We start from the raw sequence: 16,558 nt of genomic DNA on the forward strand, positions 1-16,558 counted from the left end.
GGGGGAAGCGGTGGAGAGAACGGTTCATGGGAGAAGAAAGAGAACAGCTTACTTTGATCAGGTTAAGTCTGTCATACTGAAACAAAAACAGAGAGAATTAGAGCGCAGACGTTACAGGACACAGAATTATGACACACAGAGAGACAGGCTGGCCGGCACGAAATGTCATGTCCCCTCCTGTGAGGACACTGTCACCTATCTCAGCAGAAATTCCATGTATTACCAGCCAACACCAGACGGCATGGCCTTTAATCACCGCCGTCCTGCCGGTACAATGATAGAGCAACACGCACCTACATTCTCCATAATAAGCCAGAGACAGCTCAAGATAAGTCCACGCATTGCCCAAAGATTTATAACGTTCTCGGTTCCCAATATCTCGTGCAGCCTAAGATAAGGCATGGAAACAGCTCCTAAATGCATTCATTTAAAGGACAACAGAAGTGATGGAGGCTGCCATATTTATTTCCTGTTAAACAATACCAGTTGCCTGTCAGCCTTGCATGTTCTATTTGGCTACTGTAGTGTCTGAATCACACACCTGAAAAAAGCATGCAGCTAATCTTGTCAGATGTGACAATAATGTCAGCAACACCTGATCTGTGGCATGCTTGTTCAGGGGCTATGGCTGAAATTATTAGAGGCAGATGATCAGCAGGACAGCCAGGTAAACTGGTATTGCTTAAAAAGAAATAAATATGGCAAGTTCTAAGTACCTCTCACTTCAGTTGTCCTTTAAAGCAGCAATCTCTGCTCCTTTAAAGTGAAGGGGATATGGAGGCTGCCATATTTATTGCCTTTCAAACAAAACCAGTTGCTTGGCAGTCTTGTTGATGTACTGGCATCAGTAGTGTCTAAATCACAACCCTGAAACAAGCATGTGGTTAATCCATCCAGACTTCGGTCAGAGCCCGTGAGCTGCATGCTTGTTCAGGGTCTATGGCTAGAAGCATTACAGACACAGGATCAGGCGGACAACCTGTATTGTTTAAAAGGAAACACATAAGGAAGTCTCCAATATGGCAGCCACCTTGAATTCCTGTTAAGTCCCCCCCCCCCCCCCTTGTTAGATCAATCCATGTCCTGCTGCCCCTCCAGGAAGGAAAGTGATGCCAAGTTACCCCTCACTGCCCTTTCCACCATACACACAGGGCAGACAAGGGCTCATACCTTCCACAGGGGTCAACAGAGGAAGGTGGCATGACCAGGAAGGACAGGGCAGTTAGGACAGCTGGTTCTTCTGAGTCTACATAGCAGAACATGTCCATCAAAAATTCATAGCAGTTCACCAGTGATGTGGTTAAAAATAAATTAAGATGTTTAGGACTTTTTTTTACCAACTTATTGTTTTGTTGCAAGAGAAGTGTAAGAACCAGCAGTTTAATAACGTATTTGTCTGGACAGGTTTGAATTGCTCCCTTCTGTACTCAACTATGAAAACAAGAGACACCAGAAGCAGCTATGGATGGGTGCTGGAAAGAGGCCCGCTGTGTCCTCCTCCAGTGGTCTCTGCATGGTGTTTGCCCTGCTCAGCACTGTGGTGACCAGAGATGGCCACAGAACTTACAAATGCCTTCATATATTGAGATGCTCGGGTAAGAACACACGTTTAATGGGAGTGGAGGCATTGCATAGACATTCTCACATGACAAACAATGGTTCTGTAAAGACTGCAAACACTTTTCAATTTCCCAACGACATTTCTACATAAATAGGACATCAAACACAAGTCTAATGCTCAATAATGAGAAGCAAATTTAACAATAAACCTAAAACATGGTTGTTCACTTATTTATTGATGAAAATGATCTGAAATGACGTATTTGTGATCAGCCTTTTACCTTGGCTAGGAGGACCTTTAGCCCCATTTCTCTGAACAGTGTAGGAACATCTCAGGAACATTGGGGCCTTCTCACATGACCTGCTGGATCAGTTGCTTCTACTCTGACTCTGCCAATCTGAACCAGCATGTTTCTTTTATGACAACCATTCTCTAGTAAAGTCATTTGTGTTTAGACTCGTTGTCTTGCCCATGACTCAGTTTCTGTTAAGTTTGGTGCACAGTCATCAAAGCTGTCCCAGCTCATGATGCTGAACCAACATAGGATGCAAGAAAGTAGCACTTGATTGAGCCATGACACCTTCCCACAAACTTGTATTGTGAAGATCAGATTTGGATGATGATGACTTAGATGTCTGTTCTTTAAACAAGACCTCCCACACTCACACCCGATTGCCATCTCTATGAGCGAAACATCTGACTATGTCCTCCAAGTTCTCACACTTTTCCCACACATATTCCTGTCACCTCGCATCACTTGTCTTTTTCACTCATTTGTTTAGCTGAGTACTCTCATCTGGTTGTAGGAGGTGTGGTAAAAAGCAGGTCAAATTTTAGACTGCATTCATTTAGAAATTTTTAAAATGCTGAAGGTTATAAACTTTAAAAAAACAATGTATTTGCTTAAAATCCAATGGACCCTGGTCTGGGCTCCCGGTCTGCAGGGATGCCACCCAATAGTCCTGCTACGGCTCCCAGATGTTCGGGGCTCTTGTGCAAGTATGGCCAGACCAACACAAAAGCTTCAATCTGTAAAGCTGGCCATAGACCATACAAACTTGATTGCACAATCTTAATACTTTCACGCAATATGGGAAGATTATTCAAAGTGTTCTCACTACCTTAGTCTATTGGCCACCAGATCGACCACAAAAGAGACCCCTCTCTGACCGAATCTAATCCAAGAGGGATGGATTGCCCATCTACACACTGCACCCCAATCTACAATAGATTTCAGCATTAAATCTTTTGGAAATCATCCTACTGCTGCCCCCCAAGTGTATATGTGCCCCCCATGTGGAGAGTTGAAGGCTTACCAGTCCACCTATGCACCTCCGGTGTCCGGCCCCATCCCAAGCGCCTGTTATATGTGACACCAGGCAGATGTAATGACGTTGCCACAGGCGCCGGTGTCACGTCGCATAGGGGCTGCTAGTGACGCCGGACACTGGAGGAGTGCCAGGGTTCATGCCGATGGACTGGTGAGCCTTCAGCACTGCACACGGGCATGGGGGACGCACACACTGGAGGGGACAGTAGCTGGGGGTACGTCAGTCATTGCGATATTGTACTTTAGTACTGTCACGCAACCGATTGAGCCCCTGTGACCAAAATCTTCCAGCATTCTCAATCAATCCTATTGACTGATTTTGGCTGGACCGCAAAACTGAATAATGCATGGGCCAATCCTGTCAAATCCAGCGCAGGAGATTTGGGTGCAGCCAGCGCCACCATAGACCGTAATAGTAATCACGGCTATAGCAGGCACAGGGAGTAACTTCAGCGCCGTCTGAAGACGGAGCTGAAGTTAATTTTAAAACACTATAATTCGGCTGCCAGTATTAGATGGAAGCCGAATTCGATAATTTCCCACCATCCACATGGACCTGGAGGGAGAATAGTAATTAATGCGGCAGGGACTTGTGCAGGAGCAGGGTAAGCTGTATATCGGCTGTATCCTGCGCCCAAATCCCCCAGCGGCGACTTCACTTGTATGCTGTATGGGCACCCTCATATTACACAGACGTGGTAAGATTGAACAATCAAGATTGTATAGTGTATCGATACCTCTATTAACAGGTAATTCATTGCATCGCAAAACTACTTTGGATGACTTTCAGTGACTAATTTAAGTTTCTCGGTCCATTCTCTACACCCCGTCACAACCAATGTCTGAAGTCAGAATCCGAGTCAACATTCAGCAAACATGAACCAACTCCTAGTATTTTTAAACTGTACTAAAAGAAAAAAATATATAGGTACCATACTTCTAGTTACTTGGTGGCCGATTGACGACCCGATTTGATAATTATAATCGAATCGGATGAAAATCCGAGTGCATGCCCAAACGACAATATAACCAATTTTGGTCTGAGCATGTCGAGCGGACATACTGCAAGATGCCTGGGCTGCCGTGGGTGGTCGGGTGTGCGGCGGTAGCGGCGGAGTCATATCGGGACGAGTGACAAACACTACGAACCTCCCTAATGTTCAATGTGCCCCCTCAGTACACTATACATTACTTGTCCGCAGCTGGCACCGGGCTCCGCCCACACACACCCCACGTGGTTGGCGGTGTACACATGGGCGCGTGTGATGTCACACACGTGTCCACATTACTCAGGCAACCACGTGGGGCACGTGTATGGATGGAGGACGGAGCCCAGAGCCACCGGGGGGAACATTAAACATTAGGGGCGGGTCAGCATCGGGTCGGCGATTGCGGCTGATTCTGGATCGATTTCCAAATAAAACTGATCGGGAATCGGCCTGTAGTGTATGGGAAGCTGACAGATCGCTCGCTTATCAGATTTGATCAGAGAGAGATTTGTCTGTTGGTCGAATCTGCCCATCATCGCCAGATGTATGGCTACCTTAAAGCAGGAGGATTAGCCATACTATGCCAGGGAAAAAAACACATATATAGGTAGATAAATACTTGATCTACTTACATAACATGTATTGTACTGTCCACTAGAGTTGGGCCGAACCTCCGATTTTAGGTTCGCGAACCGGGTTCGCGAACTTTCGCGGAACGTTCGGTTCGCGTTAAAGTTCGCGAACCGCAATAGACTTCAATGGGGATGCGAACTTTGAAAAAAAAAATAATTATGCTGGCCACAAAAGTGATGGAAAAGATGTTTCAAGGGGTCTAACACCTGGAGGGGGGCATGGCGGAGTGGGATACACGCCAAAAGTCCCCGGGAAAAATCTGGATTTGACGCAAAGCAGCGTTTTAAGGGCAGAAATCACATTGAATGCTAAATGACAGGCCTAAAGTGCTTTAAAACATCTTGCATGTGTATACATCAATCAGGTAGTGTAATTAAGGTACTGCTTCACACTGACACACCAAACTCACCGTGTAACGCACCGCAAACAGCTGTTTGTACTAGTGACGGCCGTGCTGGACTGGTGCGCACCATGGCGAGAGTGCAGGTTTTGGTGGCTTTACAGCCCATATGGTCGGCCTGGCTGATGTAGCTGAATGACAGAACAGTGACTGTCCAGCTGATCAAATTTGGTCTGACCACAATGAAGCAACGACCTTATTATCTTTTGTGTGCCCCCCGAGACACTCATCTAGGCGCCGGTCATTGCTTCATTGTGATACGCAAGCCCCTTCACCACGGCAAGGTAATGATCACGAAGGGGAATGGGCGCATGTACATGCCTTTTCTTTTGTTGTTGCAGCTGCCCTCAGTGCAGCCAGAAAAATTAGGCAGTCATGTACACGCACCATAAAAATTATTACAGCGGCCGCTGCTAGCAGCGGCCTAAAAAATTCAGCAATCCGCCTGGAGTCCCGGACCCTGTTGGTGGTGGCGGAGAAGGTAGTGAAGCGGCCTGCAGGCAGACATGCTGTGTGGAGGGACTGGGAGCGACTTAGTCTTTTTGGGGCAGGCTAGGCAGCCAGTCACACGGCGTGCAGGCAGAGATGCTGTGTGTGCGGGGACTGACTTAGTCTTGGGGCGGGCAGCAGCCCTCCGGGATCCATGCCTCATTCATTTTGATAAAGGTGAGGTACTTAACACTTTTGTGACTTAGGCGACTTCTCTTCTCTGTGACAATGCCTCCAGCTGCGCTGAAGGTCCTTTCTGAGAGGACGCTTGCGGCAGGGCAGGAGAGAAGTTGGATGGCAAATTGGGACAGCTCTGGCCACAGGTCAAGCCTGCGCACCCAGTAGTTCAAGGGTTCCTCATCGCTGTTCACAGCAGTGTCTACATCCACACTTAAGGCCAGGTAGTCGGCTACCTGCCGGTCGAGGCGTTGGTGGAGGGTGGATCCGGAAGGGCTACGGCGAGGCGTTGGACTAAAGAACGTCCGCATGTCCGACATCACCATGAGATCGCTGGAGCGTCCTGTCTTTGACTGCGTGGACACGGGAGGAGGATTAGTGGCAGTGGTACCTTGCTGGCGTTGTGCTGTCACATCACCCTTAAAGGCATTGTAAAGCATAGTTGACAGCTGGTTCTGCATGTGCTGCATCCTTTCCACCTTCCGGTGAGTTGGTAACAGGTCCGCCACTTTGTGCCTGTACCGAGGGTCTAGTAGTGTGGCCACCCAGTACAGGTCATTCCCCTTGAGGTTTTTTATACGGGGGTCACTCAACAGGCAGGACAGCATAAAAGACGACATCTGCACAAAGTCGGATCCAGTACCCTCCATCTCCTCTTGCTCTTCCTCAGTGACGTCAGGTAAGTCAACCTCCTCCCCCCAGCCGCGAACAATACCACGGGAAGGTTGAGCAGCACAAGCCCCCTGCGACGCCTGCTGCGGTTGTTCTCCTGCCGCTGTCCCCTCCTCCTCCTCCTCCTCCTCCCCCAAAGAAACACCTTGCTCATCATCCTCTGAGTCTGACTCGTCTTCTGCACACGACCTCTCTTCTTCCTCCTCCTCCCCCCTCTGTGCTGCCGCAGGTGTTGAGGAAACAGCTGGGTCTGATGAAAATTGGTCCCATGCCTGTTCCTGCCGTAACGGTTCCTGGTCACGCTCATTCGCAGCTTCATCCGCCACTCTACGCACAGCACGCTCCAAGAAGTACGCGTAGGGAATTAAGTCGCTGATGGTGCCCTCACTGCGGCTCACCAGGTTGGTCACCTCCTCAAACGGCCGCATGAGCCTGCATGCATTTTTCATCAGTGTCCAGTTGTCGGGCCAGAACATCCCCATCTTCCCAGACTGTTTCGTTCTACTCCAGTTGTAGAGGTACTGGGTGACGGCTTTCTTCTGTTCTAGCAGGCGGGAGAACATGAGCAGGGTCGAGTTCCAGCGAGTGGGGCTATCGCAAATGAGGCGTCTCACCGGCATGTTGTTTTTACGCTGAATTTCTGCAAATCGTGCCATGGCTGTGTAAGAGCGCCTCAAATGCCCACAGAACTTCCTGGCCTGCTTCAGGACATCCGCTAAGCCAGGGTACTTTGCCACAAATCTTTGAACCACTAGATTCATGACATGTGCCATGCAGGGTATGTGTGTCAGCTTCCCCATATGCAAAGCGGCAAGCAGATTGCTGCCGTTGTCGCACACCACGTTGCCTATCTCCAGGTGGTGCGGGGTCAGCCACTCATCCACCTGTTTCTTAAGAGCAGCCAGGAGAGCTGCTCCAGTGTGACTCTCCGCTTTGAGACAAGCCATGTCTAAGATGGCGTGACACCGTCGTACCTGGCATGCAGCATAGGCCCTGCGGAGCTGGGGCTGTGTAGCTGGAGAGGAGAACTGCCACTCAGCCAAGGAGGAGGAGGACAGCGAAGAGCATGTAGCAGGAGGAGAGGAGGTGGCAGGAGGCCTGCCTGCAAGCCGTGGAGGTGTCACAATTTGGTCCGCCGCTTTCTGCTTGCCATCGTTCACCACCAGGTTCACCCAATGGGCTGTGTAGGTAATGTAGCGGCCCTGCCCGTGCTTGGCAGACCAGCCATCCGTGGTCAGGTGTACCCTTGACCCAACGCTCTTCGCAAGAGATGACACCACTTGCCTCTCAACTTCACGGTGCAGTTGGGGTATGGCCTTTCTCGAAAAATAAGTGCGGCCTGGCATCTTCCACTGCGGTGTTCCGATGGCCACAAATTTACGGAAGGCCTCAGAGTCCACCAGCCGGTATGGTAACAGCTGGCGAGCTAACAGTTCCGCCACGCCAGCTGTCAGACGCCGGGCAAGGGGGTGACTGGCCAAAAGTGGCTTCTTCCGCTCAAACATTTCCTTCACAGACACCTGACTGCTGCTGTGGGCAGAGGAGCAGGAACCGCTCAAGGGCAGAGGCGGAGTGGAGGAGGGTGCCTGTGAAGGTGCAAGGGAGAGAGCGGCAGAAGCAGATGATGCACCTGAAGGAGGAAGAGGAGAAGGAGGGTGACTTTTCTTTTGTGTGCTGCTGCTGCTTTTGCTCAGGTGGCCATCCCATTGCTGTTTGTGCCTTTTCTCCAGGTGCCTTCATAAGGCACTTGTCCCTACGTGAGTGTTGGCCTTTCCACGGCTCAATTTTTGTTGGCAGAGCGAACAGATGGCTTTGGTCCGATCTGAGGCACACACATTAAAAAATTTCCACACCGCTGAGCCACCCTGTGATGTGGGCACTATGGGGACCTCAGCAGCTGATGCTGAAGGGCAAGTTGGCTGGCTGTACATAGGTGGCGATACATGGTGCCGGACTCTGCCACCAGCTGTTTCTGACGAAGAGCTGCCCCAGCTTCTTTCAGCAACTTCTCTCCTCCTACTACTCTCTGACTCCCCCTCTGAACTGTCCCCCTCTTCATCTCCTCTATTGGGAACATACAGAGGATCCCTATTACCATCATCATCGTAGTCATCCTGCCCAGCTTCGCTTGCCTCAGACAAATCCAAACTTGCACCATCAGTAGGTCCTTCATCCTCCTGACACGTTACATCCATAGTGTTGCCGCGTAACTCAGACATATTAGCTGGTGAAAAATCATCTGGCTGTAACAACAATGGCTGTGCATCAGTGATTTCAACACTAAATAATTCTTGCGAAGTGTCAAATGCAGCGGAAGTGGTGCTAGTAGTAGCGCTGGTGGCTGAGCAAGATGAGGTGTTCTGTGTCGCTAAATACTCAACCACGTCCTGACAATCTTGGGAGGTGATGGGACGTGCCTTCTTCCGAGCACTGTACTGTGGGCCAGGTCCACACGAAATTACATTTACACGACCTCGCGCAGACCTGCCGGGTGGCCTTCCTCTGCCTCTGCCACTACCTCTTCCTCTTCCTCTACCTGTTTTGTCCATATCGGGTATGCACGGAGTGGTATATCACACTGCGTGCACTCACGTAGGTAGGTGGGTTCACTTAACTGCACAGGTATGCGCACTGATGCGGTGGGTTCACTGAACAGTACAGGTATACAGTGGCAGGTTCACTGAACACAACAGGTATGCAGTGGCGGGTTCACTGAACAGGTATACAGTGGCGGGTCCACTGAACAGAACAGGTATACAGTGGCGGGTTCACAGAACAGGTATGCAGTGGCAGGATCACTGAACACAATAGGTATGCAGTGGCGTGTTCACTAAACAGGTATACAGTGGCGGGTCCACTGAACAGAACAGGTATACAGTGGCGGGTTCACTGAACAGGTATACAGTGGCGGGTCCACTGAACAGAACAGGTATACAGTGGCGGGTTCACAGAACAGGTATGCAGTGGCAGGTTCACTGAACACAACAGGTATGCAGTGGCGGGTTCACTGAACAGGTATACAGTGGCGGGTCCACTGAACAGAACAGGTATACAGTGGCGGGTCCACTGAACAGAACAGGTATACAGTGGCGGGTCCACTGAACAGAACAGGTATACAGTGGCGGGTTCACAGAACAGGTATGCAGTGGCAGGTTCACTGAACACAACAGGTATGCAGTGGCGGGTTCACTGAACAGGTATGCAGTGGCAGGTTCACTGAACACAACAGGTATGCAGTGGCGGGTTCACTGAACAGGTATACAGTGGCGGGTCCACTGAACAGAACAGGTATACAGTGGCGGGTCCACAGAACAGGTATGCAGTGGCAGGTTCACTGAACACAACAGGTATGCAGTGGCGGGTTCACTGAACAGGTATACAGTGGCGGGTTCACTGAACAGGTATACAGTGGCGGGTCCACTGAACAGAACAGGTATACAGTGGCGGGTCCACTGAACAGAACAGGTATACAGTGGCGGGTCCACTGAACAGAACAGGTATACAGTGGCGGGTTCACAGAACAGGTATACAGTGGCGGGTCCACTGAACAGAACAGGTATACAGTGGCGGGTTCACAGAACAGGTATGCAGTGGCAGGATCACTGAACACAATAGGTATGCAGTGGCGTGTTCACTAAACAGGTATACAGTGGCGGGTCCACTGAACAGAACAGGTATACAGTGGCGGGTCCACTGAACAGAACAGGTATACAGTGGCGGGTCCACTGAACAGAACAGGTATACAGTGGCGGGTCCACTGAACAGAACAGGTATACAGTGGCGGGTTCACAGAACAGGTATACAGTGGCGGGTCCACTGAACAGAACAGGTATACAGTGGCGGGTTCACAGAACAGGTATGCAGTGGCAGGATCACTGAACACAATAGGTATGCAGTGGCGTGTTCACTAAACAGGTATACAGTGGCGGGTCCACTGAACAGAACAGGTATACAGTGGCGGGTCCACTGAACAGAACAGGTATACAGTGGCGGGTCCACTGAACAGAACAGGTATACAGTGGCGGGTCCACTGAACAGAACAGGTATACAGTGGCGGGTTCACAGAACAGGTATGCAGTGGCAGGATCACTGAACACAATAGGTATGCAGTGGCGTGTTCACTAAACAGGTATACAGTGGCGGGTCCACTGAACAGAACAGGTGTACAGTGGCGGGTCCACTGAACAGAACAGGTATACAGTGGCGGGTTCACAGAACAGGTATACAGTGGCAGGATCACTGAACACAATAGGTATGCAGTGGCGTGTTCACTAAACAGGTATACAGTGGCGGGTCCACTGAACAGAACAGGTATACAGTGGCGGGTTCACTGAACAGGTATACAGTGGCGGGTCCACTGAACAGAACAGGTATACAGTGGCGGGTTCACAGAACAGGTATACAGTGGCGGGTCCACTGAACAGAACAGGTATACAGTGGCGGGTCCACTGAACAGAACAGGTATACAGTGGCGGGTTCACTGAACAGAACAGGTATACAGTGGCGGGTTCACTGAACAGAACAGGTATGCAGTGGCGGGTTCACAGAACAGGTATCGCTGCACAGAGAATTTAAATGTGTGCATTAAACACCAAGTGAACACCTGACACAACTGGCTGAGCAAATTTGGCCTTATTGGCTATTCATGAGGCAATGCTCATGCAAATATGCATTTGCTTTCGCATGCCAACTAATGCAGGGTCCATTGAACCAATGCCGCAAAGCGGTCGCCCTGCGGGAATTAGTTCATGCTGCAATAGCACTATCCAGGAGCGCCTCGGGGAGGCTTCCCAATGCCCCCATACAACCGGGGGGACTGCGGGGCCCCAGGCTCTCTCACTGCCTAGGGACCACAGTGTTACCCCGGAGGGGGGAGGCTGGATGGCGCAGGTGGCCCCCCCAAGTTGTGTTGCACCCAAGCTATGCTCAGCAGCAGAACGCAATGGACGTCAAGGTAAGTGCCTGTTTTTAAATATTGGGAGGTGAAAGGTGCGGATGGCTCTCCCCGGCGCTGGCCATGCTTGGGGGGGGCCACCTGCGCCACCCAGCCTCCCCCCTCCGGGGTGCTGCTGTGGTTCCCAGGCAGTGAGAGCGCCTGGGACCCCGCGGTCCCCCGGTTGTATGGGGGCATTGGGAAGCCTCCCCGAGGCGCTCCTGGATAGTGCTGTATAGCATGAACTAATTCCTGCAGGGCAAATCGCTTTGCGGCATTGGTTCAATGGACCCTGCATTAGTTGGCATGCGAAAGCAAATGCATATTTGCATGAGCATTGCCTCATGAATAGCCAATTAGGCCAAATTTGCTCAGCCAGTTGTGTCAGGTGTTCACTTGGTGTTTAATGCACACATTTAAATTCTCTGTGCAGCGATCACAGAACAGGTATACAGTGGCGGGTCCACTGAACAGAACAGGTATACAGTGGCGGGTCCACTGAACAGAACAGGTATACAGTGGCGGGTCCACTGAACAGAACAGGTATGCAGTGGCGGGTCCACTGAACAGAACAGGTATACAGTGGCGGGTTCACAGAACAGGTATACAGTGGCGGGTCCACTGAACAGAACAGGTATACAGTGGCGGGTTCACAGAACAGGTATACAGTGGCGGGTCCACTGAACAGAACAGGTATACAGTGGCGGGTCCACTGAACAGAACAGGTATGCAGTGGCGGGTTCACAGAACAGGTATGCAGTGGCAGGATCACTGAACAGGTATGCAGTGGGCTGAGGGCTCACTGAACAGAACAGGTATGCAGTGGCAGGATCACTGAACAGGTATGGAGTGGCAGGATCACAGTACAGGTATGCAGTGGGCTGAGGGCTCACTGAACAGAACAGGTATGCAGTGGCAGGATCACTGAACAGGTATGCAGTGGCAGGATCACAGTACAGGTATGCAGTGGGCTGAGGGCTCACTGAACAGAACAGGTATGCAGCCAGGAAGAAGTTAAGCCTAACTAATCTTTCCCTATATGAGAGACAGACAGCAGCTCGCCCTACTCTCACTAACGCAGGCAGCACACGAGTGACCGTAATGGCCGCCGCTGCCTGCCTTATATAAGGGGGGGTGGGGCTCCAGGGGCTAGTGTAGCCTAATTGGCTACACTGGGCCTGCTGACTGTGATGTAGAGGGTCAAAGTTGACCCTCAGTGCATTATGGGGCGAACCGAACTTCTTCCGCAAAAGGTTCGCGTGCGGTACCCGCACGCGAACCACCTACGTTCGCGCGAACCACGTTCGCGCGAACCACGTTCGCCGGCGAACCGTTCGGCCCAACTCTACTGTCCACGTTTTGATTTCAGTGAATGTTATATAGTAAATGAAGAGAATTCTGTTCCTGGTGGGAACCATGTCTTTTGCCCACAGTTTGAGGCTAAATACTGATGTCATTTCTTCCCTTAACTTTCTTTTCTCCTCCAATCACTCAGTCACCTTAGCCTTGCTTGTAAACACAAGTGAGCAGAGGATCATGTATCAGCTAGGCAGGGAAATAAAGGGAAGAGGAGGAATATATTATAGATAAAAAGCAAACAGCATACAACTGTTTGGCAATGGCTATTAAAGGGCCAGTGCTCCTAAAGTATGTGATAACTACCAACCATAACAGTACAAAATGTTTTGCAAGTTGCAGGATTAGCATCTTTATCACTTAATATACTCAAAACAGTTGCTGTTGATTTTTATGGGGGCAATATCGCTTTAAGTTAGCAAGTACTGTTTCCCAGTTAAAAGTCAGAATAATAAAAGTATTTCTCTGCTGTAAGAATAAGCTCAGTGTGTCCGCGTTTCATTATGTGATGTCCAGCTGAGACGTTATACAACCTGACATTTACTGTATACATGTTAATCTGGATTAGCGTACATTACACAAAGTGTTTACATTTCTATTTAAGATGTAATATTGATGATTACATAGAATCTAAGTTAAATAAAAAATTCCAGTTGATAAAGGAGCTTATTTAAACCCGTTCTAGAGTCCAGCTCTTAAAGCGGTCACGCAATACCAAAAACAGTTTAGCCCTTCCCTCTGCACCAATCTGTTTCCTCCATAGGACACAGGAAACCGTGGCTGCCGCTAGGTGGCAACGTTGTGGATAAAATCCCACACAGCGTCATCCTGTACAGATCAAAGTGTCTGATCACTGACAATCATCTTCCCCCACTGATGCACCCACCATCTCTCCCGCCGTTGTGCCAATCATTTCTTGTGCTGCTGTGCCCGCCATCTCCCCCCACTGCTGCTCCCACCATCTCTCCCGCCGCTGTGCCAGTCATCTTCCCTGCCGCTGCGCCCACCATCTTTCCCGCCGCTGTGCCCGCCATCTCCCCCCACTGCTGCACCCACCATCTCTCCCGCCGCTGTGCCAGCCATCTTCCCTGCCGCTGTGCCCACCATCTCTCCCGCCGCTGCGCCCACCATCTCTCCCGCCGCTGTGCCCGCCATCTCCCCCCACTGCTGCGGCCACCATCTCTCCCGCCACTGTGCCCGCCATCTCCCCCCACTGCTGCTCCCACCATCTCTCCCGCCGCTGTGCCAATCATCTCTTGTGCTGCTGTGCCAGCCATCTCTCCCGCCGCTGTGCCCACAATCTCTCCCACCGCTGTGCCAATCATCTTCCCCACCGCTGCGCCCACCATCTCTCCCGCCGCTGTGCCAATCATCTCTTGTGCTGCTGTGCCCGCCATCTCCCCCACTGCTGCTCCCACCATCTCTCCCGCTGCTGTGCCCGCCATCTCCCCCCACTGCTGCTCCCACCATCTCTCCCGCCGCTGTGCCAATCATCTCTTGTGCTGCTGTGCCCGCCATATCCCCCCACTGCTGCTCCCACCATCTCTCCCGCCACTGTGCCAGTCATCTTCCCTGCCGCTGCGCCCACCATCTCTCCCGCCGCTGTGCCCGCCATCTCCCCCCACTGTTGCGCCCACCATCTCTCCCGCCGCTGTGCCCGCCATCTCCCCCCACTGCTGCTCCCACCATCTCTCCCGCCGCTGTGCCAATCATCTCTTGTGCTGCTGTGCCCGCCATCTCTTCCGCCGCTGTGCCCACAATCTCTCCCACCGCTGTGCCAATCATCTTCCCCACCGCTGCGCTTACCATCTCTCCCGCCGCTGTGCCAATCGTCTCTTGTGCTGCTGTGCCCGCCATCTCCCCCCACTGCTGCTCCCACCATCTCACCCGCCGCTGTGCCAGCCATCTTCCCTGCCGCTGTGCCCACCATCTCTCCCGCCGCTGCGCCCACCATCTCCCCTGCCGCTGTGCCCGCCATCTCCCCCCACTGCTGCGCCCACCATCTCTCCCGCTGCTGTGCCCGCCATCTCCCCCCACTGCTGCTCCCACCATCTCTCCCGCCGCTGTGCCAATCATCTCTTGTGCTGCTGTGCCAGCCATCTCTCCCGCCGCTGTGCCCACAATGTCTCCCACCGCTGTGCCAATCATCTTCCCCACCGCTGCGCCCACCATCTCTCCCGCCGCTGTGCCAATCATCTCTTGTGCTGCTGTTGCCGCCATCTCCCCCCACTGCTGCTCCCACCATCTCTCCCGCCGCTGTGCCCACCATCTCTCCCGCCGCTGTGCCCGCCATCTCCCCCCACTGCTGCACCCACCATCTCTCCCGCCGCTGTGCCAGCCATCTTCCCTGCCGCTGCGCCCACCATCTCTCCCGCCGCTGCGCCCACCACCTCTCCCGCCGCTGTGCCCGCCATTTCCCCCCACTGCTGCTCCCACCATCTCTCCCGCCACTGTGCCAATCATCTCTTGTGCTGCTGTGCCCGCCATCTCCCCCACTGCTGCTCCCACCATCTCTCCCGCTGCTGTGCCCGCCATCTCCCCCCACTGCTGCTCCCACCATCTCTCCCGCCGCTGTGCCAATCATCTCTTGTGCTGCTGTGCCCGCCATATCCCCCCACTGCTGCTCCCACCATCTCTCCCGCCACTGTGCCAGTCATCTTCCCTGCCGCTGCGCCCACCATCTCTCCCGCCGCTGTGCCCGCCATCTCCCCCCACTGTTGCGCCCACCATCTCTCCCGCCGCTGTGCCCGCCATCTCCCCCCACTGCTGCTCCCACCATCTCTCCCGCCGCTGTGCCAATCATCTCTTGTGCTGCTGTGCCCGCCATCTCTTCCGCCGCTGTGCCCACAATCTCTCCCACCGCTGTGCCAATCATCTTCCCCACCGCTGCGCCCACCATCTCTCCCGCCGCTGTGCCAATCGTCTCTTGTGCTGCTGTGCCCGCCATCTCCCCCCACTGCTGCTCCCACCATCTCACCCGCCGCTGTGCCAGCCATCTTCCCTGCCGCTGTGCCCACCATCTCTCCCGCCGCTGCGCCCACCATCTCCCCCGCCGCTGTGCCCGCCATCTCCCCCCACTGCTGCGCCCACCATCTCTCCCGCCGCTGTGCCCGCCATCTCCCCCCACTGCTGCTCCCACCATCTCTCCCGCCGCTGTGCCAATCATCTCTTGTGCTGCTGTGCCAGCCATCTCTCCCGCCGCTGTGCCCACAATGTCTCCCACCGCTGTGCCAATCATCTTCCCCACCGCTGCGCCCACCATCTCTCCCACCGCTGTGCCAATCATCTCTTGTGCTGCTGTGCCCGCCATCTCCCCCCACTGCTGCTCCCACCATCTCTCCCGCCGCTGTGCCCGCCATCTCCCCCCACTGCTGCACCCACCATCTCTCCCGCCGCTGTGCCAGCCATCTTCCCTGCCGCTGCGCCCACCATCTCTCCCGCCGCTGCGCCCACCACCTCTCCCGCCGCTGTGCCCGCCATTTCCCCCCACTGCTGCTCCCACCATCTCTCCCGCCACTGTGCCAATCATCTCTTGTGCTGCTGTGCCCGCCATCTCCCCCCACTGCTGCTCCCACCATCTCTCCCGCCGCTGTGCCAGTCATCTTCCCTGCCGCTGCGCCCACCATCTCTCCCGCCGCTGTGCCCGCCATCTCCCCCCACTGCTGCGCCCACCATCTCTCCCGCCGCTGTGCCCGCCATCTCCCCCCACTGCTGCGCCCACCATCTCTCCCGCCGCTGTGCCCGCCATCTCCCCCCACTGCTGCTCCCACCATCTCTCCCGCCGCTGTGCCAATCATCTCTTGTGCTGCTGTGCCCGCCATCTCCCCCCACTGCTGCGCCCACCATCTCTCCCGCCGCTGTGCCAGTCATCTTCCCTGCCGCTGCGCCCACCATCTCTCCCGCCGCTGTGCCCGCCATCTCCCCCCACTGCTGCTCCTACCATCTCTCCCGCCGCTGTGCCAGTCATCTTCCCTGCCGCTGCGCCCACCATCTCTCCCGCCGCTGTGCCCGCCATCTC

General features: G+C 53.3%; 1 protein-coding gene across 14 annotated transcripts in view; it reads right to left on the reverse strand.

Moving 5' to 3' along the window:
* Positions 1-16,558, reverse strand: part of GRAMD1B (GRAM domain containing 1B) — a 464,835-nt gene that overhangs the window by 112,146 nt on the left and 336,131 nt on the right. For 10 of the 14 annotated variants that reach the window (XM_068238819.1, XM_068238816.1, XM_068238820.1 and 7 more), the window contains one exon: positions 53-76. The exons of the other annotated variants lie outside the window; for them this stretch is intronic. In XM_068238819.1, the coding sequence (XP_068094920.1) occupies positions 53-76 (24 nt within the window). The remainder of the gene's footprint in view (positions 1-52; positions 77-16,558) is intronic. 14 annotated transcript variants of the gene reach the window in all.

The sequence above is a fragment of the Hyperolius riggenbachi genome, chromosome 6 (genome assembly GCF_040937935.1).
Source record: "Hyperolius riggenbachi isolate aHypRig1 chromosome 6, aHypRig1.pri, whole genome shotgun sequence".
Lineage (NCBI taxonomy): Eukaryota > Metazoa > Chordata > Amphibia > Anura > Hyperoliidae > Hyperolius > Hyperolius riggenbachi.